At 40.2% G+C, this 27,975-nt stretch overlaps 1 protein-coding gene across 3 annotated transcripts in view; it reads left to right on the top strand.

Annotated features, from left to right (window-relative positions):
- Positions 1-27,975, top strand: part of EIF2B3 (eukaryotic translation initiation factor 2B subunit gamma) — a 99,407-nt gene that overhangs the window by 54,850 nt on the left and 16,582 nt on the right. For 2 of the 3 annotated variants that reach the window (XM_088060484.1, XM_005521097.3), the window contains 4 exons: positions 14,235-14,365; positions 15,012-15,205; positions 19,144-19,221; positions 19,935-20,083. In XM_088060484.1, coding sequence (XP_087916610.1) covers positions 14,235-14,365; positions 15,012-15,205; positions 19,144-19,221; positions 19,935-20,083 — 552 coding nt within the window. Of the gene's footprint in view, positions 1-14,234; positions 14,366-15,011; positions 15,206-19,143; positions 19,222-19,934; positions 20,088-27,975 lie in introns of those variants that run through there. The other variant, XM_088060483.1, reaches the window with a different exon arrangement.

Here is a 27,975-nt window from a genome sequence, read left to right as displayed (position 1 = left end):
CAGGCCGTGCGTGCTGCTGGAGCTGCTCTGCCAGCACAGGGCAGGGATAGTTGAAGGTGAACACCTGCACCACATGATGAACTGCACAATATTGCTTTTCTTAAAGCGATCGTTCCACGCGCTGAGCCAGCAGCGAGACAGAAGGAGAGGCTGTAGCTGGCTGGGGGCACGGCTCCACCCCACAGCTGGCGGGCCTCACACCCCTGGGGCCCTGGAGTGGCAGCCAGCACAGTAGCCAGTCCCTTTTTTGGCACTCTCCTGAGTGCTAGGTTGGAATCCTGCCTCGCTGCTGCATTCAGAGCAGATGGAAGAAGAGAGTCCTTATTCCTTTTCCCCCGTGAACTTCATGTGTAGCAGAGGGCAGGATGTGGGCCTGTGCCGTGTGAGCCCCGCGTGTTGCACAGACATGCGCTGCTATTTCTTTGCTGTGCGCTGACAGTTGGCTTGCTAACAATCCCAGCAAAGCTGCTACCAGGAGAAATGTGATCAAAGGGAAATTGCATGGTAGCTTGTGTTGTTTTTCCTGAAAATTTCTAAAGCTTTGGCCTGGTGAAGTAAGATACATAATTTAGAGGAAAGCAGAAGGGAGATGGATATAGAGCAGCCCCCTTCCTTGTAAAGTTTTAACATGGAAAATTCAAATCTAATTTGGAAATTTAAGTATTGAGGATATATCTCTACATATCCTGTGAATATGCTTAAGAGCATATATAATATGCATTTATAATATGTGTATACATGAATGGCATTGTGCCCAAAGTCAGTTGTGCAGGTACAGACTGCAAGATTTGTTATATTTGTTAGAATTTTACTATGCTCGAAGCTGAAACCTGTAGGCATTATGGAGACTGCTGTTTTCACCCTTCATTGAGGTAGATCAGAAAGTCCAAAGCCAGATCAAGGCTGCTTAAAGCAAAGCAGCATGTGGTCCTAATCAATAAGGTCCCCAAAATATTTTTTCTCAAATTTTATCAGTGCAGAGCTTGCTAGGGATATAGTAATCAAATCTTAGTTACAGTTTGAGCATACAAAAAGCCACATTTAAAAATACTAACTTTGTAAATTGTAGCACTTGCCAAATAATAAATGCCACAGCTGAGGTTCCCTGTGCAACTTTTTATGTTTGTTTCTCCCACATATTATGGTACGGCCTCAGTTACATGACTTTGTACCTTGTTTAGAGAGTTTTTTCCTCTTCTGTGACCATTGCTTCATTTATTACCTGAGATGTTTACTGGAGGGAGATACTGTTCAGTGTTATACACAACTTCCGTAGTTCAGGTGAAAGCCACCAGGCTTATTCTCTGTTTAAACCATGTTCTGAAGATAAGTTAAATACTTTGTTTTGGAAAGGTAAAAGTAAATACGTTCCTCTTGGTGCTAATCACTGATTCTGTAATGCCCATTGACATTTTCAGCACCTCTGTTAGTGAAGCAGTGGTTTTCGCCCTTCTGAAAATGGGAAAACAGGGTACACAAGAGCTGGGGTTTGAAACATCTTTCTTTTAGGTATACCTTTTTTCAGTTTTTAACATTATACAGGGAGCTTATGTTTAAAAAAAAAAGTTGAAAAAAAAATGTTGAAAATAATGTTGAAAAAATAAATAAAAAAAAAGAAAAAAAATCTTTTGATGATAGCTGTTGCAGGGTGATAATCAATGGCAACATGAAGAAATTAGATTTATGTTATGCATTTGGCACCATCCATAAAATCCTCAGACAGAAGGGAATTACCCAAAAAAAAAAAAATTAAAAAAATCAATTCTTCAGGCATCATTCATTTGCCTTACATCTTAGCAGTTCTTTTCTCCTCTTGCAGCCCTCTGCCTTGTACATTTAACACACATGTTCTAACAAATGAGGCAGTCATTCTTCTGCCTCATTACACAAAGGTGATTCATCCCCAGGGCATAGTCCATCTTTGCATTGGGTGAAGAGGAGATTGAGGTTGTGGAGAGAGGAAAAATAGGTGTGTTTTTAAGGGTTGTATCATAATGTGAACACACAAGGTCTCAATTGAGGTATAAGCAACATGCTTCTAGCTTAATTTGAGTGTCCAAACTGTTACCATGATATTCTTTAAGTGTGTGTGTATATATTTATGTATGTGGCACTTATAGAATTAATCAGTGAGTCTACTGTGACTCTTGCTAATGGAGTAGCTGTTACCAGCATAGATTTATCACTTTTCAGGTCAGCCACCAAAAGGAGATGGGATGCTCTAAACTTCAAAGAATATCCATCTCAGCGTTTATAACCTTGGCCTGGAGCATACTCTTTTTCTCTGTGGCACAGTGCACGAGTACTTCAATTACCTTGCAGGAAAGAAAGAATGGAGCATGCCCAAGGTAGAAGTACTTCTACCTTTTAGAAGGAAAAAACCCAAACCAAACAGGTCTCTTCCAAGCATGTGTAAACAGTGTTTTTTCAGACTTAGTCTGATGTAGTATGGGCACTTTTCCTGCTTACAAATGTAATGCCCAGACGAAAAGACAACCCTGTGCTGTGCCAAATTCTAAGCATGGAAGTGCAAGAACTTTTCAGCAGAGCAGATGAAATATTTTTAACGTGGTCAAAACAAAGGGGTTTTTCCATAATTTTGGTCTTGGAAATAGCTGAGACATTTTTGAAGACACTATCCAAAAAATAATCAGCTTGAGGGAAACACCTGGCATGGGTAATTTCAGCCAAAATAGTTACACTTTGGCAAAGTTTATAAACAGATGAAGACAGAAACTTAAAATAGGAAATTGTTGGCAATTTTTCTTTAGGCACCCTAGTTGCACCATCTCTGAATGTTGGCCATTTCAGATTTGGTGAAGGCAGATGTGTATTTGCTCAGATGTTCTGGGTTCTCTGTTCTCCACCTGAGTGTCACATGTACTTTGTGACATAAGATCTTCAGACTTCATTCTAAAGACTGTGTAGGCATATGTAAAACAGAATTGACAACACACATATTCCTCTTATATATTAGGATATTTCACATATCTTAAAGTAAAGTGTTATTGTGTTTAGTAATGTGTTTTGCAAATTACCATTTTGTTCAGAATCTAGTTCTTCTGAAGTTTTGGATGCAGAAAAAGCCACAGTTTCCCAGGTGCATTCATCTGGGCAGCTCTTCCTGTGGCCAGAAGGATCATGTGTGGTACTGGAAATGCAAGAATGATAAACAGCAGCACTGTGCTCACTTCAAAAGGTCTGAGTTAGCAACTCACAGTGCCTTATCCTGGAAATGCTGAGTGCTAATATCTTGCCTGCCACCAGGGAGATCCACTTTCCCTGGGGAGCCCTTCTCTCAGGGTGCACCCCGTGAGAGTCTGAGCTGTAGCTCAGAAAACAAATCAGCTCTCTGCAGTTCTTCCAGTGCTGGAGAGCTGCCTGCCAGAATTTGCCAGTAGGGAAACTTTTCTGAACTGAGCAAATTTGCAGTAAACCTTATAGCCAAAGTCAGTATGATTTATTTACGAAGTTAAACACTGGGGTTTGGGTTGGTATTTTTTTTTTGTAACTGCTGAAATAAATAAGAGCAAATTGTGTGAGGTCACAGTGCTCTGCCTTTCCAAACTGCTTCAGCTGCAATCCCAGAGCACACTTCTCTGCTCAGCTCCCCTCTGCTGTGTCCAGAGAGCCTCTGCTGGGCCGGCACCAAGAGGGGAGAGGAAGGTTTGCTGTCTCAGTGCTGTGTTGGGAGATCTGTGGCCATGAAAAGAGCTGCAGCAGAGACACCCTTCTCCTCCCTCGATAAAGGGCAGGGCAGTGTGAGATCTTTGGAAACTGGAGGTGTGAGTGACTGTCTCTGGAGCTCCTGCTTGGATGGCTGTGTGCTATGCTGTACACAAAGGCCCCTGCAGGTTTATATTAAGGTACTGCCCAGACTAAACCAGTGCATTTTTTTCTTTTTCCCCTCTAAATGCCTTTTTATCATTCAGGCTGTCACCTGTGTTTCCTGGCAAGGGCTGCTGGCTGGGGGAGGTCTGGCAGAGCTGAACACCCAGCTTTGGTGGTCTTTGTGTAGCTGCCTGAAAGATGGCTTAAAACAGAACCTGCTCTGTGAATACCTGCGAGTTAACATGTGTCAGCCGTGTGGCTGGAAGGTTTCTCCTTTGCTGTAAAGAGAGATTTTATAATGAATACTTTCCTTGTGATTAAAACAGATAAATAAACAAATAGCTTCTACAGGAAGTGTACTCTGTGAAGTCAGGGCAAATAGATTGTAGCTTTTCAAACAAGAGAAAAAGGGGGAAAACTACCTCACAATCAACCAAGCCCAGGCTCCTCCTTAGTGCATTTAATCTATTACAATGTGAAATGGCAATTAATCTTCCACGTTTCCTTTCCTTGTCAAACATATCCAGCTGTTGGAGCTTTCCCTGCTTCTTGCTAGAAATGCCAGGATTTAAAATTTGTTGATGTCCTCCTCCTCCAGGGTATCATTACTGTTACCATCTTTCCATGGTACCAATCAGGCTTACTCCTGAAACCTCAGGGGGAAAGACCCTAGTGATCCAAACTAGATTAAAACACATTATGATTTTAAGCAAATGCCTTCTTTAAGAAATACAATTCCTTTTCCTGTTGGCATACTACCTGGGAGTAGATATATCTTTGGATATGCCAAATTGGAGCTGATCAACTTCATCAATAACTGCAAGCCGTTTTGTGGGACCATGATACTCCATAGTGGCCACGTGCCTGACATACCAAAGCATGCTTGGTTACAGCATAGTATTCTGTGCACCCAAGCTGCTCCTAATGGAAATTTTTTCTAAGGTAAAAGTTAAAATGTCTTAATTTTATGATCTTAGTGTGACTTACAGCATCATATTATAAAACTTTGGATTCTGTAAGAAAAGTGAATTTAGGGAGGGAATGAAAGATGTCATTCAATTATAGAATCACAGAAATATTTAGCGTGGGGAGGGATGTCTAGCAGGATCTAGTCCAACCTCCTGCTCAAGTCTAACTTTTGTGTTGCTCAGGGTTTTTTTTTTTCTTTTGCAGTTGAGTTTTGAAAATCTCTAAGGAGGGAAACTGGGCCTTGTCCCACTCAGTGAGTACCACTCACTGAAAAGTTATTTTCTTTACATCCCAATTGGACATACAACAACAACTGCAACATTTCCCTTGTTGCAGCTTGCATCTGTTGCCTCTTGTCCTCTCACTGTGCCCCTCTTGGAAAACTCTGTCTTCTGTATCACTTCACTTGTGGTAGTGGAAAACTGTAATCGGGTTTCCCCGCATCCTCCTCTTCTTGAGGTTGAACAAACCCAGCTCCCTCAGATTCTCCTCCTGTGTCATGTGCTCTTGGCCCTTTTGGTGGCCACAGCTGGGCTTGCTCTGATCTGATAATAAACATTAAAAATGGTTAACTATTTTTTCCACTGCTTGATGCGGTTTCAGTTTCCTTGGGTTACCTTCAGTCAAGCTGACTTTTGTCTTCATGTGAGATGCAAATTTGGAGCCAAGAAGTAATTAGCTTACCCATCTTTGTGTGCTTTTTTTTCCCCTTTATTTTTTTCTTCTTAAATCATTGCCACTTGGGCAGTATCACCCTAAGCATTCTTTTATCAATGCAGTAAATTTTCTGTACCCAGCATTACTTGCATGTAAGATAATACTTTGGGTAAAGTTATTATCTTGCCTTGCTGGGCATCTCCCTGTGGGATCCTTAGACTGTGATATCATATGTATGTATATTGCAGTGGAAAACATAATTCCCTGTATTCTCCATTCAGTTGATCTGAATGTACAATTTTCAAGGTAATGTTTTCCTTTATGCTCTTCTCAGTTTTGCTTCTAAATCTCTCTTCTTCTACAGCACCTCAGTCACTGACACATCCTTCTGAAATGCTGAGTCTCCTTTTACTGACCGGTTAAATTTTGGGTAAAGAGAGAAAACAATTATTGTCTTCCTAGTATTTCACTTTTTCTTATAGTCTTTTTATTCCAGGTGTTAGTTCAATGTTAAATTTCATTGTGCCTTAGCAAGGCAAATGAAACATGAACAGTCATAAGTATGTCTGTAACACTGTTGCTGACTTTATTACTGCATTGAATTATTGTGGTGGGAGACTTTTAACTTCCTGCCTATAGATGGGAGAGTAAATGCTACCAGTGATGATAGGGCACACATACATGAATAAGTAGTTAAGAAGTGTCTTCCTTAAGTTAGTGAACCATCATTCAATCAGTAATGGTACTCTGAGTTCCATTTTGAATGTGATAAGGAGTCTAGAGCGTGAGATAAGGGTTGATCTTAGAACAATCTTGAATCAAAGAGGAGCAGCTGTGAATTTAAGTAAAGAGAAAGAACTAAAAACAAGAGAAGTATGACATTTTAAATAGCCTATGGGAAATGCTGAATGCTGCCTAGTTAAGCTACTGGTTTTGAAGAAGTCCAAGAGCTGAATGGAGAGGAGTGGTATTTCCCCTAAATCAAAGATGCAGAGATGATCTGTAGCTCACACAGCATTTTACACCAAACTTTTGTGGATTAATACCATCTGGAAAGAATATTATGAATAAAAGCTGTCTCGTGAAAAAGAGGAGATGGGATTCATTGGCCAAAAAGCTTTCAAAGTTCTTCAAGAAAGGATAAAGTGAAGACAAAAAAAAAGTTTAGTCTTATCACAGACAAGATCATCTTGCAAACATCGTGGTAAAAAGAGCAAGATATGTCCTACAGGAAGGGGTGGAGCAAGGATTAGCAATCAGTATAGAGGATAGGAGTTAAGGTAGAGTGCTGGGGAGAAGGATGTAGAAATGGTACTTGGGTAGGTGGAAGCGGGATTGAATGACACACCAGAGCTTCCTGTTTATTTCCCAAACCAGAGAAATTAGTCAGACTGAGGATAGGTCTGTTTGATTGCAGACCACCAAACACAGTATCTGCATGGAGAAAAGCAAAGTCGTGTGGGCATCTCCCAATACCAGTGGAGTGAGGTGGAAGAGGTTGCCCACGTGAACCTACAGCCAGGTCTGTATTTTCTGACACTTAACATGTTTTATACAAGTCTGAAGAGTTTAACTCCATTTATCTAAATACATAATTATGCACCTAAAGTTTACATAACTCATTGGTTTATGGATACATGTCAGCCTTATCAAATGCATCGTATATGTGTGTTTGTTTAGGCAAATTGTCAGGATACCTATGTTTCTTCTTCAGAAAAGGAGCCTAATTTCAAAGGCACTTAGAAAAAAGTTGGTAACTCAGAAACAGATGGCTGCAAAGGCGGAGGTGGGAGAGAAACGGGAAAGATGAGTTCTGGCAGGGAATCACATTTGTTGCAGGTGCGCTTGTTTCAGAAGAATGGGATGCTGTCTGGGAATGAATGAGAGCCATTCCTCAGCAGTGTGTACAACCTGCCAAACACCCTGGGTGGCCTCCGACGGCCTCAGAGACTTTTGGTCAGAGAGAAGTTCTAAAAATGTCTAAACTTGCTGGCATTCCGGTGCAAAAGCTGTGTTAGTTGGGAGCTGTGGGGTGTTGCTGGTTGTTTGGCAAGTGGACTTAGAGGTAAGGTTACTTAGATGACCTGAGCTGCGTGTGCACACGCTTTCAAAGGATTTGAGTATGTAATTGAGGAGTTTTAATTTCTGTGGTCAATTTTTCAGAAAGCTGCCTTGTTTCCCAAAGGGCTTTTTGGCAGAAGTGGAAGCTAGATCCCTGCTCCTTTAACTGCATCCAGACTTGGTGGAACTTGAGAACAGCTTTTATGTGGTTTGCATCCATACCATCCCTTTCATACTTTGATCTGGTTCCTCTCCGTGTTACGGTGTCTGTGACTGTCACTTGCATGTCTTCTGTTTTCCCTCCATCATCGGGAATGTGGGGTTTTGATGGTGATTCTGCAGCTTTGGGAAGTCATTCATAAACTTGAGCCTGCAAAGCAAAGCTGTGCAGTTTTACTGGCTTGCTGTGTAATGGCTTTTGAATGAGTCATGCACGTTCTTGTGAGCGTTGGGAGTATGTTGCTGTCAGGCTTGAAGGTTTTAGTTAGAAAATAGTATGGAAAGACAAATGAAGCACAAATGCAGTCATATGGAATTACATTTTAGTATAACATTTCTCAAAATTTCCTTGTCCTCTCCCTAAGCTTTTAACTTCAAAAATAAGAGACACTGATAGTTAATTAATATGAAATGGTGGCAGGGTGTGAGAAATATACTTACTCTTTTTGTGGTCCAAATGTTGAGAGTAGAACAGGAGAAATAGAACATAGGAAGATATAACAGATGTTTAATGCTGTCACTGACAAGTGCTGCAAGTTATTAAATTAGGCACAATTAATTGCATGGTATTAATGTTACTGTTTTTTGGCTTACCTGGTTACTTTGGAGTTTTCCTTTATTGTAGTTGGTCTTGGGTACACCAAACAAAAGCAAAAGTATTATTGCAAGATGTAAGGGCAGAATTAACCTTCTGCAGAGATGTGGCACACCCAAGAGATTTATCACTTGATTTTTTTTTCCTTTTGTATGTAGTCCTTCTCTGCTTTCTCTGCGTTCTTAGCATGTCTCAGAAATTCCAGCATTTTTAGTAATGAATCAGTGAGAAGAAGGGTAAAAGTCCTGTAATTCCTTTTACCATTGTGCCTGTTAAAACGGTGTTGTGGGAAATGGACCCAAACACTGTCTTTTAAGTGGTGTTGAGTCTGAGGCAGGTGGTATTAACTCAGGACTGCATTAACTCTTTTCAAATCTCTTTCCTGTTTCCTTGAGGAAACATGCCTGGTGTATATATGTGGCATGGGCTGTTTGCCTGCCTCTTGCATTGACATTTTAATTTGGTCCATGATATAAATATCATTTCCCTAATCCCCCTTGCCCTGACCCTGTTTTGTCTGTTTTGTCTTTTCTTCAAAGTGAGTTGACTTTTTTTCTTGAAGGAGGGGGGAGGAGATGGGAATGGTGGCTGGCTGGCTGCTCTAGTTTGGAGCATTAAATGCTCAGGGAAAAAAAATCTCAGAGTAACTGTTGTTTCTTTCTTTGTATTCACATGGAAATTTTTAATCTCCATCAAAGGATCAGGAGAAAATAACGTTGAGATTCAACAAGAGAGCTCCCAGCTTACATGGAATTTTTAAATGTTATTTGGCTTTATCCTTTAAACGATGAGAACCATGAACTATGTACCTACAGGGTTCAGAATTAACTTTTCTCTTTCTTCCAATACACCCTCAGTTTTTTTTCTTCTTCTTCCCTCCCTTTTTCTTACATCTTTATTGTTCTGTATAAACATGCAACTCCTTTCTGGCCAAAACTGTAAGTTGCCTTAGGATTTGTTTAGTTGTATTTATGTATACATTTCTAACATTAATTATTAGTACCAGTCTGAAATACAGCCTCATGTTCTTTTGATGTGATCTGAAGAATCTCTGTTGAAGGCCATGGAGCTAAGATCAGAACCCAACCCAGTGTATGCTTGCAGAGCTGTACAAGAGCTAACATTTGCCTGTTTAAAAAAAAAAAGAAAAAAGAAAGGATACAAATAGGTATGAAAGGGCTAATGATCTGCTTGTTTGTAGTGGGGAATCACAAACACTGTCTGCACCTGTAGATGTAGCTGCTTGTGCTGACAGTGATAGCTAGGCAAGCCCCCTGTAACTGCCCATGGAGGGTAACAGCAGATTTCACAGGTGGGTGCTGACAGCAAGAGTAGATTTCATGCTTCATCACAGATTAATAAAACAGGGAGGATATTAGAATGCTAATACTCATTAATACTATTTTATGGTGTATAACATTAAATGTGGAAAATTAAAATGAATGACAGCCGGTAAATGGAACTGACAGTTGTGTTCAGGGTGTCTGAAGCTGGTGAGAATTAGTTGCAGAAAACAGAAGCTGTGGATGCTCCTATTCCTGCTGTGGATCAGGCCAAACAGCACCTACAGTTACCTAGACTTGTGCAAGACCATCTAAACTTAGATTCAAGTAGACTCTTGTATTATTGTAAAATACTTTATGAGATTCCTTTCCTTACCATCACTGGTCAGAACCATTATTTTCTGTGTCCTATGACAGAGTCTCCAGCAATACCTAAGCATATCTAAGCAGTACCAGCAATATCTAAGAGCAGAAATCACAGCCCATTAAAGCATCATTGTGAAATCCTTTTTTGTCTTTTTATAAGGGGACAGTATTAGGATTTTTTTCCCCAAAACTCTTCTTGTGTTTCAGTTGGCTACATTGTTCTTCATTTCTTGCTGAAGTTTCAATCAGCTGCATCCCAGAGGCAGTTGTATTTCAGCAACAAGTAAAAGTTGGCCCTCTGTGGGCCATAATGTAATGTAATATAATATAACATACATAGATACAAACTTAATTCTGCCATGTTGTAGACTGTTTTAAGTTTATTTATGGTTAGAAGTCTCTGAAAACTTCTGCATAGCTATGTTCAAATAATAAGCTTATTGACCTAGGGTGTTTTCACTCAATGTTCTTTCATGAGTAAAACTTTTTAATTAGCATGAACCTTATCTATGCCTTTACTGAGATGCAAAAATCCCAGAAACACTGGGAATACATAGAGTGCAGGGACCAGCAATAAAGGGATTCTAAAGGTGTAATTATGTCTTGCTGGTAATAACAATACCTGGTAAAATAACAGTTGTCTGACCATGTAGCCATTTTTGCACCTTAATATTTTAGGTTTTAAATAAAATTAACCTTGAATATTCTAGGTTTATATTGCCTAAGTCTGCAATCTGCATAGATGACTACAAGTAACTGATGTGTGCTCTAAGCTCTTAGGTACATTTAAGATTGAATTTTCCAGGAGATTCTTTTGATTTTTAAATATTTCATCTTCACTTGAATTCCCAGTTTTTTCTTGCACTTGCACCATGAATTTCAACTGCCCAGTTGTCTTCATTTCCCCCACTTATGCACCATCTCTTGCCAACATCACCTGCAGTTGTGACCTGCTGCATGAATGGCAGACTCCATGCCAGAAATACTTCTTTTTGCATGCTTAAAATGTGATCAATATCAGTCCTTTCAAAATTACTCTTATTCTCAGGATACTGGAGGCACATAAGGTGCTTCAGGGATTAGTGTGTCACCCTCTCTACATTTACAAGCAGACATCTAACAGCACTCTCCATCTTTGGTGATTTAATTGAAAACCTGCTACTTTCTGTTGAGGTAAAAACAGACAGATAGAACTTCAAAAAGTTTAGGGAATGAAAAGTCATGAAAAAGGGCCTGTCACTTGGGCTAGATTTTATGAAAACATATTTATTTTGGCAAATGTTTCTCAAAGGCAGGTTCATGTTTATGCTCTCTACCGTCTGGAGTTTGCTCTGAGGTGTCAAGAGCATGCTTACTCCACGTTGGCTTAGAATTGGATTTCTGCCAAAATTCTGTATGCCCTCCTCTCCTTCCGCTCACCCCTTCACTTTCTTTCTCCTGGTTGTAGCAGATTTTTCCTTCTGTGGATCTCAGTGCATATTTCATTTTCACTTCTTGGTGGTAATGAAAACAACGAGCTTTAGAAACCAGGGGGCTTCAAGTTCTAAAACCTGAAGAGAATAAAAAAAGATGCTTTCTTCAGCTCATAGTCTTTTTTTTTTTTTTTTTCTTCCTTAATACAGGCATGTGAAGTTTGGGATTTGATTGTAAGGATTTTAAATACACTAGACCAGAAACCTTTTTGGTTTGTCTTCTTCTGTAACTAGGTTACAGGCCAGTTGGTTCTTCCAAACTTGTGCTAATTTTTGCCTCTCTTAATGAAGGGTCTTCAGTCCCTCTGCATCTCCTTTGATTTAAATCCCTTTCCTAATTCCAGCTAGATGTTTGGTTTCTCCTGCTGTTGACAGTCAGATAATAGTCTCACGCTATCACTTCGTAGATCTTAATTTGCAAGATCTGTTGCAAAAAATTCCCAAATCTTTCTCACAGAGGGCCTTACTGTGTATTTTTACTACTTTCCAAACACAAATTCCTTTAATGTTGCATATAAATTGCTTCAGCAGCAAGCAGAGGCAAACCTTCCTGGTTTTCCTTTTCCAGTAAGAAGGATGTGTTTCTGAGCCACATCTTATGGATGACCCAGAGATTTGCTCCACCTTTGGCAAAGGAATGTGGCTAGCACTTCAGAGAATTGCAGGAAAGCTTCAGGAGTTTGGCCAAGAAAGATTAAACCATCAAAAACCAAGCAAAACTGGAAAACTTTGTCTTTTCCCCTTTCCACTGCTTTCATTTCCTACAGTGTTGTGTTGTCCTCTGCATCAGACTGTTTAAGACTGCCAAATACTTGGGTATTTTATAGGTAATATATCTTATAAATGCCATAGCCAGCCTCTGAGGGAAACAGAGGATTGTCGGTTTTGGATGAAGTATAAAACCCAAGCAGGAAATCATTGCTGAATGGCACAGCTGCAGGCAAACATTGTGAGCTAGTAAACTGCCCATCTGCACAGCCACACGTGTGTGGGAGCGCGGGGCCGGCGTGGCCGCGGCAGAGCGCGCCTGTAAGTGGTTAGCAGGCAGAAATTCAGTGATTAAAGAATGAAGTGTTTTGCTTCGTTAGTTCCTGAAATATGGCTATCTGAAGGTGATTATAATCTTATTTTCAAGCAGGAGGAGAGACTAAAGACTAGAGCTTTTCCTTGTCTGTAATAAAACATAAAAGGAAAATTTCAGAGGTGGGCTGCAGGACAGAGGATGTGACACAACCTGTGCTGAGGACTGAAGAAAAAATTTGTCAAGAAAAAGAACCACACTGTATTTGTCCATAGGGCTGAACTGGCAATCACATCTGAATCTTCCCTTCAAAGTTAGAGACAGGAAGGACTGTTTCGGTCCTTAGGTCTGCTTCATTGTCATTGACCTGAACAGGGGCCTGGGTGGGCTTTGAGCTGGTCTTAAAGTTTGAACTGTGTAAGATCCCATTTTGCTAGAGATTTTGCCAACCAAAATAGTTTTCACTGTACTCATTCTAGTACTTGCCTTTCATAATTTAATCTGTTAGTTAGTTCCTAGTTTTGCTGTCTTCCATTCTAAACAACTCCTCTTTCTTTGTGGGTTATTATTTGTTGAGTTCCTCTAGCCAAACTCACTGTGTTAGTTGTCCCAATCCTTCCTCTGAAGTTTAGCACTTCCTCTTACACATGCCAAGTTTGAGTTTATTTTCCGCATGATTTTCCCAAGTACTACTTTAAATAATCCACAATTCACTAACTAAATGGAGATTGTTAAAATAATGAAACAACAATAAAGCTCTTTTAAGACTGCACTTCAACTGTAAAAGCTGTTGATTTGGGGGTTTTTCCCAAATACTTTATTGAAAAATAAAATTTTCTTCTCATAGTCGAAATTAAATTAGCAGGGTTATAATCCCATTGCACAATAGACTTTCTACGTTGATATTTGTCTTTTGGGAGAGTTTTTTGTTGACTCATTGCAATGTATAAATCAATGCAAAAGTGGAGATAATCTAGTGATTGGGACCCTTGTTTCAGGTATGGGTGGCATGGGATAAAATTCCTCATGATTTCCCCACCTCCTAGTATCGCAATATCACAATGGATGTTATAAAAATTGAAATCTGTACAAGGGGAAGATGGGTGTATTGCCAGCTGAAGCCTCTGGAAGCTTTCTGCTTACTTACATGTTTTGATTTGGAGCATCTAAAGAGCATGAAAGTCTTGGGACCTAAACTGAAATGTCCTAATTTCTCCTGGTTAAAGGACTCAGTCTTTAAAATCATCTGGATGTGTCATTTGAGCAAGAATATCATTAATATATGCATCAAAAAATTTAATTTAAGGATCTGATATTTTATATATCCTTGAGCGTTTCCATGTTTTTATCACAAAGAAAAGGAGCTGCTTTGGTTTTTCCTCTGCTGGCACTTTATTCTCTCTTTTCCTGTCAATTGATGCCACTTTTTAAGCCACATAAAGGCACTTCAGTTTTTGTCATTATGATGTTGGTACTTTCTGCGTTCCATCTGCACACAAGTATGAATTATAGGATGATGACAAATTATAGTAATCTATGTTAAAATATTGGGGATATAGTTCTGAAAATGAAGCTTTTTCCTAATTTTGAATATTCCTTTATATTTTAATGCACTGAGGAAGCAGGTGACTAGTGGACATTGTCTTAATGTCTTGCCATTTCAATTCATCCTCATGAAGTGTGCAAAATGATGATGTTATGCAAAGAAAATGAAGATATAAGTTTTAGCATTCACAGACTTCATGTGTTTCTTTCTCCAGGACAATCACATCTCTCCGGAGTGAACTGATTCCACATCTGGTTAGGAAACAGTTTTCTTCTCCTGCATCATTGCAGCAAGGACTAGACAACAAAGAAGAGGACCAAAAGAAAAAAGAGCAAGCATCCCTAGGTCAGTACAATACCAAAGATTTGGGTTTATGGAAGTTTTAAAGCCCATATGCTACAGCTGAGTTATGAAGTAGAGCACAGAAGTAGCCTGAAACACTGTTTTAGAGATTCAGCTTTTTTTTTCCTAGCAAAGTTTCTAGCATATTTCTTTTTCAAACAGTATTGTGTACTATTATTATATAAATTTTTTTGTCCTCGCTTATTTTGGTGTAAACCATAAGCAAATCATCTAGGGGCTCTGTGGTTTTTTTTTCCTGGATAAAAAGTTAGATTCATTTTTAAAATTGTAATTTTAGGAGTGAGTTCCTAAAATTGGGTAGGACAACAGACTAAGTTGTAACCACCCTGCACTGGGAACTGGACAGGATCTCCAATCCTGGAATTTATTTTTAGCATTTCTGTTGTCTCCTTGTGTGACCTTGGGCGAAACATTGCATCTGTCCTGATTCCTTAATTCACACCTGCAGAATAAAAATAAGCACTTACTCACTACATGTGATAAAATCTGTTAATGATTGCTGAGTATCTAGCCATGGAGATGAGGTGAGGCGAAGATTTCCCTTCACCAACAGTATTTTAATAGTATTCCTCTTCAGAAAGTATTTCATTAAATCCTGTCTAACTTCATGCATGTGTGTGTTCTCCAGACATTTGTAGTTTCATAAAGGAAGATAATAGCTTGCTGAAACCTGCTCCAGATAACTCTTGTTGGAATGATCATAGAGGAGATATGAATGAAACTCTCCATGAAGGAAAAGTGCGCTGCTACGTCCATATCATGAAGGAGGGGTTGTGCTACCGAGTGAATACTCTTGGGCTGTACATTGAAGCCAACAGACAGGTGAGGAAAATACAGTAGTGCCACCAGGGAATACAGCAGTAGCTTACAGGACATTTCACCCTGCAGGAGTGACTCCCTGTGATACAGCTGAGGAGTATGTGGGAATTGAACCAGTGCCACATTTTCCAGGCACATCACCCTACTGCTTGCTGGATAAGGATGTGAGGCCAGGAAACAGTTCTGTCACTGATTTACTCTAGATTTGATTTAGCTGAGAAAACCCTCACCCTATACACTCTTGTGGTCTTTTGGGACCTGCAACCAAAGAGCCACAAAGTGTGGAAAATGAGAATGAAGGTAGCTTTGATAGCTCATTTGATCAATGTCCTCCATGTCCTAAAAGTAAGATCAGTTCTGACTGGACTCTCTCTAGCAGATGTTTGTTTGTGATAATAGCAAAGATTATTAACAATTCAAAGAAAGACTTAAACTACCCTTTCATTTAAATTGCTTAATGATTTCCATTATAAAATAAGCCTTTTATGAACAGGTTTTCCTACTGTGGTACTCCAGGTATGTAGGTGAACTCTTGATCTGATGCAGTATCTGTTGAAGCTTTCACTTTCACACTAATGAGAATTCATAAAATTAAAAAATCACAGATAGGGAAATCCTGTACTACCTAACAAGCTGATGATTAAAAGCTCTTAATATCTTTGTGGGGCAGGGATTTGGCTTTTGGGGGGTTTTTTGCTACATGGGCTGATGCAATGTACAAGTTCTCTGTACTTTGCTCCTGCTAGTGATGAACGTCATTGCTATAAGGAATGGACAGTTTCCTCTAGTTTTGAAAGACCAGTAAGGAAAGACTCAAGATTCCTGGGAGTGTGGCTGGAAAGGTGATAAAGTTGTATTGGGAATTCTGGAAGTGGTCACTGTCTTGCCTTTGCTCTAAAAATCTTTGTTGATTTCTTTTTGACAGCATTAATGTATTAACTAATGCAAACCAGAATTGCAGAATGGCAGCATGAGTTTACACACTGGAGTTCTTTCTCCTTGATGCTTGTAGAGGAACACAAATAAAGTGATTTGTTTTGTGCTTAGGGAGATGGGGAAGAGAGGCAACACTGCTGTCAGAAAACTTTCCCAAAAACAGCAGGAATAAGTGTGCCCAAAGGGTTAAGGGAGAATACCACTTGCTAAGGGAAGTGTGCGTGTACATTTGGCAGCAGCCACTTCAGTAAAATGTTATTGAGTTAAGCCAGTCAGACTCCATGTGGGTTTTTTTGTGTTGGTTTTTTGTTTTTGGTTGGGTTTTTTTTAACCTAAATATTCTACATTTTGGTTAGTTCAGGAAGTATGTTTGCTTCTGGGTGGTACAAAGAATTAGTGTTTTGAAGTCACATTGGGGCCTTCAGTGTTGGAAAGGATTTTCTTTGAATTTTGAACTCTTTCAGGATGGTAAAATTTCTAAGGAAACTATGTGGAGGTAAAACATAAAATGGAGCTTAATGAGGAGTTGTGAGAAAGTAGTTCCTTTTTTCAGTTCCATTGCATTTTGTTTTTCTTGCTAATCCTCATAAAAGATGCACATGTAATTTCATGAGAGGGGGTGGGGTTACCTGTTTTGTTGGTCTCTAAGGAAGATTTTGGGTGTTTGGTTTGCTCTTATCTTGGCCTTCAGAGACCAGATTCTGATCCCCTTCCTGCAAAGTCGGGACCTATAACTTTGAGGTCCCAAAGGACAGACTCACACAGCAGTAGCAGTCCAGTCCAGTAGCTGTGGGAAGGAATGGCATCCTAACCCATTGCCCTTCTGGTGAGGAAACACTTTGCTCACATCATTTCACTTCCAGCTGGGTTTCTGGATGCCTGCAGCCTGTGTGTGGGCAGGTGGGTTCAGGAGGGAGTTATCTTCAATAGCAGGAAATAGTTTCTTTGTAAGATGAATTAAATCCAAACACATCTTAAACCTTCCCTTGACCCAGGCACTCCCTCTGACTCCTGCCCCCAGTCTAACCTTTCTTTTCAGAGCAAATTGCTTGAGCTTGTAGCTTTTGTGGGTTACCCCTCAGTCTGTACTACCACTGACTGATTCTAATAAGAGCTTTGCTCTGCCCAGTAAAATCCTTTATTTATTTCACCACACAACCTTTCCACTGAGGCGGGCAAGAGCCTTTCTTCATTTTTTTCCCTTCCTGCAGATCAACACTGGATAGTAGGAATCTTTCCAACCTGTGCTGTAGGTATGCTTTAGTGTGCATTTCTCTCTTGGATCTTTGTGTCAGGTGACATGTCAGGACAACATCCCTTCACCCAGCCGGCATCACCCAGGCAAATTTGCCTAGTTTGTGGTGTTCTGGTAACCTGGTGGTTTTCTGTAGTGCCTGCACCTTGGACTGAAGGATCTAATCTACTCTTGCTTTTTAAAAAATACACAAAGTCCAAGTCTAGTGGGATGGGCCAACTTCAAGATATAAAGAGCTACAGATGTGAAAATATCTACTGGGGAAAACAAGCAAATTGAAATGATAGCTCAGAAATGTGAGCTCATCTGATCCCATCTTCTTCAGATGTGTGGGATTTGCTTTTTGAGGTTCACTTCTTAGACATCGGTTCTTGTTATCCCAGCTTTCTAAGGAAGTAATTTTACAGAATTGTATTGTACAGCAGTTCCTTAACAGCAGCTTTGGAAATTGCTGGCAACATTCAGCCAAATTTAACAGAGCAATAGAGATCTTGGAAATAAGCTTTTCTAAGAGTTTGGTAAAAATAGGTACTTGGGTAGAGAAAAGGGAAACTTAATGAGTGTTGCTTCCTCCCTTGAGGCAAGCTCAGTTGCATTGTCACTGTGCTGAGACTCCAGATGGCCTCCTAGATGGACAGACAGTGCCCACATCCTTGCTGGCCAAGCAGCATGTGTAGAGCTCCACACCACCTCCAGCACATGGTGCCTGTCATTCGGCCATACCATTTGCTGTGACACAGAGCTCTTATCCCGCATACATCCATGTGTCCTGTGTTCCTTTGACTACCATCTCTATCCTACCAAGAGACATCCTACATTGCATCACCCCTGCCAGTGACTGTGTAGCACTGTGTCTGTGCATTGCTGCAACGCTCCCACCTCCCCTGATATCCCCATCTGTGCTGTCATCACTTCTGTGCTGTGTGACCTTGGCCTTAGCCTGATGCCAGGAGATGCAGAATGCTTCAGGCTGCTCTTTTACCCACAAAAGGAGGAGTGATGGAGTGATATCCCATCCTCCTACAATGCTGGCTCCTCTTCCTTTAAGGAGCCAGTTCAGAATTGCTCTTTGTGGATTTGTTCTTGGCTACCTCATGGGCTGTGTCTCTCTTTATTACCACTGCTGCTCTGTCTGCTTATCTAATGCCTGCCTTCTCCCTGTCAAGAGCCCTTTCTTGTGCAGCTTTCTATCACCTGGAATAGCCACTTGATCAACTTTAGTTTCTTTCTACTTAAACATCTGAAATACAATTTTGTTGCCCATGCCTCAGAATACTGTCTTATGGAATGGGCTGGACACAGTCATCTCTTTAGGCCAGTTTACTGGTTTGTATTTGTTACTACTTTCTTCCTTCCCTTACTTTACTGGACAGTATAAAATATGCTGAGCTGCATTTGGAATGGCAGATACTAGACATTGTGGTAACATACAGGATGTCACTGTGTTCAGCTGGAGCCAGCCTGCTTGCTGCTGCTGATCCACTGCTTCTCCACAGGTGGGAAGCTGAATTGAAAGGAGCCATGTAGTGCACTGTGGTAGCAGTGTACCTGTCTCCTTTACAAAAGTTGGAGGAGATAAATCACATATAACTGGTAGACATTTGAAATGCAGTGACCTACCTTTTCCCATAAGTTAAAATGTTTATGGCAAATACAGTAGTGCAATGGAAACCAAAGCCATCTTTGAGATGTTTATGTATGTGGGTACAGCACTATAATGTTAATTTGTGATGTGGGTTTTTTCATGCAGGTTCCCAAATTATTGCTTAATCTGGGTCTGGAAGAGCCACTGGTTCATGGGTCTGCACAGATCACTGATAGAGGCATGGTAAGTGTTCCTTTTTCCCATCTCAGCTCTTTCAGTAGTCTGCAACCACTTTGTTTCAAGAACTGCTTTCTAAAATTCACTAGTCCTACTGTTCACAACTAAGCCAAGTTCTGAAGTGTGGAATGCTAGAACATAGGTGATACAGCTCAGAGTCTTCTCTAGGCTCGCTCGTGGGTTCCTGCCTTTCAGTCTCTCTCTTTTAAAATATTTGGTAAAAGGTCTATCTTACTCCCAAGTCAGGCACTGCAGCCTCTTCTTCCCTAATGGCAATTCCTGGTAGTTGAGCAGTTTGCCTTCCTAAGGACACCAAGCTCAGAAAGGATCCGTATTTGAGCTTTGCTTTTTGCTAATGCGTTTTGGTCAAATACCAGCTTCAAGCCTCCCTTTGACAGGTCTCACTGAGCAAACCTAAGTGAAGCCAGTGAGTACCAGCAGGACTGTGCCTGCCATGCTTACCTTTCTACATGAAGCCTACAGAGCCAGATCTGCTAATGAAGTTTTACCAAGCTAACAGACCTTGGGAAGGCTGTCAAACTGTCTGCCTGTGGGGTGGGCCCTAAATTCTCAGGTCTTTCCTCTGAAAAGGATCCCTCAGGGGTGGAGCAGGGTAAACTTCATTGATGAGTGCTTGAGACATGCTTTGGGAGAGGTTTACTTACACATATCGAAGAACTCCATGTACTTTTGCTAATTTCTGTTCTTATCTTCCCAAGGTTGGATCAGACAGTATGATTGGGTCATCCACACAAATTGGAGAGAAGACATCCATCAAACACTCCATCATCGGCAGCATGTGTACCATAAAAGACAAAGTTAAGATAACAAACTGTATCATCATGAATTCTGTTACAATTGAGGAAGGGTAGGTTACTTTTTTGTACCTTAGTTCCCTAAATTTGCAGTTTCTTTTTCTAGATAGGTCCTGAGTCAGTAATTTTTATTGTGTAAAGAATCCTTAGCCAGAAGAGATGATACCGGGGAGTGTGTTTCCAAGGACGAAGTCACAGATAAGTCTCTATAAGCAGTCCAGAAGTGCACAACTGAAATGAACTAACAAGAGGGCTGCAGTCTTGGGACATAAATTTCTTCTTTTTACAGTTGACCCTATCATCCTCAGAATATGTAAGAAAGTTAAATGGATGTATGAGTCTATATGAGCTTGTGTGTCATTTTTCCAAGCTTGATTTTAGTGGCTGGATCAGTGAGTGTACCTAAAATATTTGAGGCACAAAGCATATTTTAAAGTGGTACACTTGCCAGCATTCTTCTCACATTTGAACATTATGGCTTCACCTAAAATGTCATTTTCTTTGGCCCTTTTTTGTCATCCTGCAGCCTTTACTTTAGCATTGCCTATGCTGAGTAATAGAATAAATTAATAAACTTTTCAAAGAGAAAATCTGCCAGCTAGTAGAGGTTTCTCGTGCACTAAAGACACTGACTAAATAGTTAGCCTTGAGCTGTACGTTTCCAAATGTGGGAAAAGTGGCCTGTCTGTAATTGTTGATGTCTGCATGCCCCCATCTTTCCATACATGCTGGCTTCCTGTGGATGTCAGTGGAAAGGAAACTGCTGATTGAGTCTGTGCAGACCTGTATAAATTCTCTGCTCCTTCATGGCTTGAGGTTTGTTTAGGGCCTCAGGAAAAAGGCCAAACTATTAAAAAATGCCACGTTGGCTCTGAAAGTTGCATATCTGAAAAACATAAAACCCCAGAGGATGTGGGGTCTGTGGAGGATACTACTGTTACATAACTAAATTACAGGTAAGTATGGTACCTTACCACAAAGTGTTTGTCTTTAATAGAAATCCACAGTAATTTCAAGCACATCATAAATCAGAATTCCACTGAGTATAGAAAATAGCTGGTTTCCAGTTCAGTCACAGATGGATCCAGTATGGCTGTATCACAAGCACTACTATCATAAAAAGTAGAGGAACCTCTCTCATTTGATCATGAGACCCTCTGTCATTTTGATTAATGCATTGATGCCACAATCATAATGGTATGGTTTTGCATATGAGGTCAGCAGCTCTACCATTAAATCGCAGAGCCAGCTAAGTGTATAAATAGCACTATTTTTATGAAGAGTCCCAAATCATCTTGTGTTTGTCTGCATTGGCATTTAGTAGTGTTCTAAATCCTAAATAGATCCCAGAGCTGTTATGTTAAGCATTTCACAAAATTCCACAAGCATCCTAAAGTTGGTGATACATTTTTTTAAGAGAGATAAACTGACTTTTGGGGTAACATTTTTGTGAATTCTAGGAAACAATGTGATCCCTAGTCTCTTTTGGTGAAAACAATATAGCCACCAGAGAGTGAAAAACCTCACAGTCCCAGGGGTTTACCCCCTTTAGCTGCTCTGTGGTTACTGCATGCTGATGCACCAGAGTCAAATTTGTAATTATTCCTCTCCAGTCAGCATTAAGACTATAGAGCCTGGATCTTTATTGCAAAGCATACTGTAATTAATACTATGTAGATCTGCACAGATACTGAGCTGATAAATTATTTCTTTTTGCATCATGGTAAGTCTTAAGATTAGAGAAGTCATGCATACACAGGTAGTGAAGAACAGAAATGCTCTAGCTGCTGAGTTTTGTTGAAAGAAGCCTTGCTTGCAGTGAAGGATTTCTTTGTATTTTTTAATGTATTGTGACTCTCTTCCTTTACTTTGATTAAATCTGATAGATTTTTGTTAAAATGCTAATCATTCTTAATCATGTTGATGGATCCATTTGCAACAGATGGATAAATTATATGTGTTTTTGCTTTAAACTGTTCACAGTGGACAACCCCTTATAAACACCTCTTCTCCCAAGTGTCTCTAAAACAGCTCAGGCTTTATCTAATCACAACTTCAGAAAACATCTTCATCTTGAATTGGAAAGTCAGTATGTGTCAGCTGATATGGATCAAAATGAGCATAATAAAACGCCTTGACAGATCTAATTCATTTTTTTTTACTGCACAGCAGATGTCCTACAAGTAAGCCAGTTTTGCCAACTAAGGTATTGTATATTAGAAACTTCTGAAATTGCATTGAGAAGTGGATAAAAACTCTGTCATTTAAAGGGTCTACATTTTAATGCTGACATGAGCAGCTCAACTAGACTAATGGTCTACTATAATAATGCCCTAGTCCAATGGGAGTGGTAACTGAAGGCTATTCCCAGGAGTGCTCATTGCAGTAACACCAACTTGAAGCAGTAGGCTGAGAAGACTGCATGCACTAGGACGCTTATTATGGAAAAGAGAAAGGTGTATAGATAACTCAGAAGAAATCTTTTCTTTTAAAGTGGAGATCCTGGGAACAACCAAATGCCAAAATTGCTCTGCATTCTAAATTCATTTATCAAGAGCTACATGGCACTGACTAGGTATTTCCCCTGCCTCTTCCATCACCTCTGCCTTCTCTGAATCTGAATCTTTTTTTTTTTTTTTTTCCCATCTCAGCTGCAAAAGTGATCAGCAGCTTCAGTTCCCTATGTCAATACAGAAAAAGCAAAACAAAACAAACAAACAAAACTCACCAAAAGCAAAATTAAAAATGTTAATCTCTTCCTATATCTATTTCTATCTCTTTCCTATAATGTGATTGAGGATCCTGTGCCATAATTCCTGCACAAATTATATCTCCAAACCAGAAAAGAGCTTTTGAATGGCCTTACCACATGTAATGCCAGCTTCTGAAATGGATAAATTCTTGCTGTGCAGGTGGGAGCACCATAAGATGCTTAGAAAAATACCAGGTATCTCTTGTTAGGCAGTGGTTGCCTCATTATTGGAGGACCAGAGGTCATGGCCTAGGTGATAATAATTTTCCCAACTGAATGGATCAGGTAATTTGGGTTAGTTTGGACAGTCCATTGCATGCTGTTTGCAAATTATGATCTGTACTCCAGTGATGGCTGGTGCATTTGATACTCTGGAGTACCAGAAGCTGGGTTTTTTGTTTGTTTTCGTGTGTAGGGCTTCTGTTACATTATATATGTCTCCTGTGAAGTGATTTGAGTAGATATGAATCCCCCCTTAGAAGAGATTACAGGGGATTAAAGAAGTCAGTAACAGGGCAAAATAATTGGTAGTTCTTTCTTAATGTGTTTCCCACTGTGCAGCTAATTCTTCCATCAATGAGACAATAAAATAGCAAAGATTACATATGTGCTGAATGATGGACATACTTGACCAAGCTGGGAGGGATGTAATTTATACAACAGCACAAGTGCTGAGAGATGCTGACTGCCCAGGTGACAGGCTGCAGTGGCAAAACGATTCTTTTTTCCCTCTGGATGGCTCCCTAGAGCTCAGTGACAAATGACTGCACTGAGTTACATAGTTGGAGAAAATCTACTTATCAAGCTAAAATCATAGGTCACTTGAAAACTTTGTCTGTGTGGATGGTCCTGCAGTAGCTGTGTGTGTCCTAGTCTCTGTAGTGGCTTGGGACTGCCCCTTCTCCTTGCTCTGTTTGCATCAGGGGTGGAGCAGCACAACAGGGTCCCTGGATTGCTGCATCTTTGGTGCATTGTCCTCTCTTGCAAAGGGACAGCATGTAACACCCACAGACTGACTGAAGCTGGTGGCCCAGGGGGATTGTGCCATTTGTAAATGAAAAGTAATGCCTGGTAGATTTAACCCCTGATAAGCAGAGCTGGCAAGCTGGTCACAACAGATGAGGAGAAGGCTGAGGTACTCAATCACTTTTTTTTGCCTCATTCTTCACTGTCAGTCTCTTTCCCACACTAGTCTCAGCTCTATGGACCATAATACATATGATCAGATATAATACTGATCAGAGGGCTGGAGTACTTCTCCTGTGAAGACTAAAAGAGTTGGGGGTCAGAAGAGAAGGCTCCAGGGACACCTCATTGTGGTCTCTCAGAACTTAAAGGGGATTTACAAGATAGATGGTTACAAACTTCAGCCCAGCCTCCTGCAACAGGACAAGGGCTAATGGCTTTAAACTAAAATAAGTTAGTTAGACTAGATATAAGGAAGAAGTTGTTTACTGTGAGAGTTTTGAGGCATTGGCAAAAGTTGCCCAGAGAAGTTGGGACTACCCCATCCCTGGAAATGTTCAAGGCCAGGCTGGAGGGCCTTGATCAACCTGGTCTAGCTAAAGATGTCCCTGCTCATTTAAGGGGGTATGGATAACATAGACTTTAAAGGTCCCTTCCAACTCAGATTACTCTGTGGTTCTATAAAGTTGTTTCATTTGGTAGACTTGGGCACACTTAACTGTTTTGAAATGACACTTAGATATGGATGGATTAGTTTAGTTTCAGGTCCCTGTTCTGGCTTTTGTTTTAGCAGACAGCGGTTGGTTTCTTGGTTTTTATCAAACATTGGCTTTTTATTTTTACCAGTCTTGTTGTTTTACTTAGTTAGCTACCTTCTGGCTGCAGGAACATCTAATGACTCTGGTCATACAGGACCTTGGGCTGAAGTGCTCTGAGCATTGCAAATAATATTAACAGGAAAAACGTGTTTTTAGAATCCTTTATTCTATCCCTGCAGATAAATATTTCGAAATCTCTTGTTTGTTAGTAAAACTAGCCCAGTGTATACACTTACGGGAAGGAGCTTGGCCATTTTATGTGCACATTATATCCTTTTTCCTTGGTCATGGAAAATGAATGTTTTACTAGTAAAGATTCAGGGGAAGGGACTATTTAGTAGGGGAAAAAAATACGATCTTTGGACTACTTAGAGGTTAGTTGAGAAGGCAAATGTGAAAAGCTCAGAAAAATACTAAGTCTGCTGTAACCCATGCTTTGAAAAGGTCTTGTTGATGTGGTGGTAGTCAGTACCATAAGGACTCTGTGGTAGATATAGTCTGAAATTAAGTATTTTGCTGCTTTTCTTTTTTCATGGAAATACAGGAAAGCATTCTGCATCAAATGATGTTTTTATGGAGATCATAAATAGGCTTCTCTGATTATCAGAGAGAGCAAAGGGTCCAAGATTTACTTCTAGATTTCACCTCCACAGCAAGAAGGTACCAGATCTTCACAGAGCAACCAAGGAAGCTAAACCTGTCTCACCTGTAATTTTACCATAAAAACTGTGTCCCAGACCGTGATTAGCAGTGGGAAAAGGAGAAAGTTCCCTCCAGAAAGAAGTTTGCAGCAGACAGTTGTTGGATAGCCTGATGCAGTGGGCAGTTGGTTCAGGAACTCTTAAGAGTAGGGTCACAGGTGTGACTGAGGTTATTGAGTTTTTGCAGGGGAAGGAATCATTGAACAATAGCCTTGTATCTTTGTGAAGTTTACAGCATTTTGTTGCAACCACATACAAACATGCATCCCAGAAGAACTGAACTGAACTGCTGAAGTTCCTCATGTGGCATACAGCTAAGGTCACCTTTTGGAAAGGAAGGGCTTAAAAAGACAGGCAGATATGTTTTGGGTCAGGCTGCACCATGATGCCAGCAAATTGCAAAGTGTTGCAGCATCAGGAAACTTGGAATGCAAGGGAGGTGACACCAAAGGCTTCAAGTTAAAAACTGCAGGGAGGTGACATGAATGTTGAAGACAGAGAGAAAGTTAGAAGAGTTCCACGGGAAGATGTGGTAAACCTTGGGGAGTTCTGGCTCCCTGGGCAGAAAGAATAGGCTGGAGTAAAAATTAATATGAAGGACTAAAGTACCCAGATATGTGAAGAAAGAACTGGCACTGAAAATGCTTTGTCCGCCAAAACTGGAATCGTCCTTCTTCAGTCGTGTGAAGACAGTAAATTATGCACTGTATTTTGTTAAAGGTGTTCTGGCTACCTGTGTGAAAGTAGGTGGACAGATGCTGTAATTCTGCTCAGTGAGGGGACTGGAGAGAGACCACGTGGGACTGGTCAAGGCTACTCTAGTTTACCACATATCTTCAATTTATTGCTACTTTCTATGAGAAAATGTACAAAGGAAGCAAACAACAAGCAAGACAAGCTAGATTGACTACTAACTGCAGATTGATTGTGAAGTTTATTGGTTGTTTCCTCAATAGTGCCAAATCGTCACCTGATGTAGAAACAGTCAGTGATTTGAAGCAAGTTCTAATTAAAACCAGGGTGGAATTGAGTCTTTATAGAGGTTCAGTGCATAAGTAGTCTTTTTCCCCTTGGACAATGGCAGTACAAAGGAATGATTCTACTGCCAAGGCAACATATTTTACAGTACATAACCACATGAAAAAGAGTGAGGAGGTGACGTTGTTTCCAGCACCATAGCTTGCAAAGCTGAAAATAAAGATCTGTTTATGCTGAAATTCCCAAACATTTTGTATCTTGAACAATTTTTTAAGATGGCTGTTGTTTCCTGGATGCTTTGTCTCACACAGCCAATTGACTCCCTGTCTCCCTAGAAAAAAGAACAAGTTTAGAATAGATATCATAGAAAGCATATGAAAAGTGAGAACTTGATTCAGAAAAAGCACATGCTCATCTTAAATATTTGGATAAAGTATATAATGGATATAGATTAAAATTAAATTAATGAAGAAAACTATGTGTATTGTAGTTCTTGCCTCTAAAAAGGGGTCTTGCTTCTCTGGATTATGTAGCAGTTCTGTCCTTATTGTCACAACTCTTGGTTTTAAAGTGTGAACATTTTTGGTCAGGAATTATAATTTTCATTCTACTATTTAATTCACTGCAAATGCTATGTAAGATACTGAACAGAGATAACGTCTGGCCAGCAGAGTTTTCTTTCAGGAAGATGAATTGAGGAAGAAAGTGCAAAGTAGGAAGGTAGTAAGTAGGAAGTGGTGTAGCTACTTGGGGAACTGGTTTTCAATTACTTTCAACTGAAGTTGAATTCTACTGTATCCAAGGTACTGAGGAAATTTCTCATATAATACCTGTTACCTTGTGAGTGTCTGAAACATTATTACTAGCAGCTCCTCCAAAAATTTTTTCTTCTGGCTAGCTTCCTGGTACATCAATCTGTCTTAAAGAAATCACCTGTTCTTGAATCTCAGATGCAGACTCCCTGATAGTGCAGGGAGCTCATCCCAGTTTTACAAACATCTTGTACATCAAATGTTGAACTTAAAGCACAGATGAGCCCTGAAAAGTAGCATTTTAAAATATCTCCTCTCATTCTGCTCATCTGCTTCTTCAGGTGGACAGGGTTATGTCTGACTTCACAGCTATAAATTAGCTTCTGTCTCCTGTTAACCACATGGGTCTAATCGAAGAGTATGGAGATTTTTCACAAGCAGCTGATTGCTGTTGGATTTTGGTGGGAATCTGGGTGTGAATGTCTCTGATGCTCTTTAAAATCTTCCCCCACCTGGGTACAGAAGAGGAAGAAATTATCACAGTGTGCCTCTTAAGTTCCTGAGGAGACAAGGGTTCAGCTAAGATCTAACTTAGATCTGAGTTCAGCTTAGATCTAAGAAGCCCTGGGTGACATTTACAAAAAACTTTTCCACGTCAACCTAGCTCAGATGATATGGAAACTGACTTAACCAGTAATGTCTTATGAAGGGCCACAGCCCTCAACCCAGAACTGTGCTTCAAAAACCCCAGAGAAGGTGTCCTTTTACTGTGCCTGTTACCTCACTCAGTCTGACTGTGAGAGCTGGGGGAAAACGAAGCAAACCCAGAGGTGGTAGTGAACATAAAATTTTCCTGCTTTGTTTCCTTCAGATAGACACAAGTAGCTTTTCCTGGCCCTCAGGGAAGTGTCTGTAAAATTGTGTAGGACCTGGCCCTTCAACTCTGCAAAAGAGAATCCAGAGGGTTGTCAGTTTTCC

This window comes from Pseudopodoces humilis, chromosome 10 (genome assembly GCF_049639895.1).
Source record: "Pseudopodoces humilis isolate 2021_Gansu_Grassland_sample_001 chromosome 10, ASM4963989v1, whole genome shotgun sequence".
Classification (NCBI taxonomy): Eukaryota; Metazoa; Chordata; class Aves; order Passeriformes; family Paridae; genus Pseudopodoces; species Pseudopodoces humilis.
The sequence above is the reverse complement of the archived record's forward strand: the minus strand, read 5'-3'. Positions and strand labels throughout refer to the sequence as shown.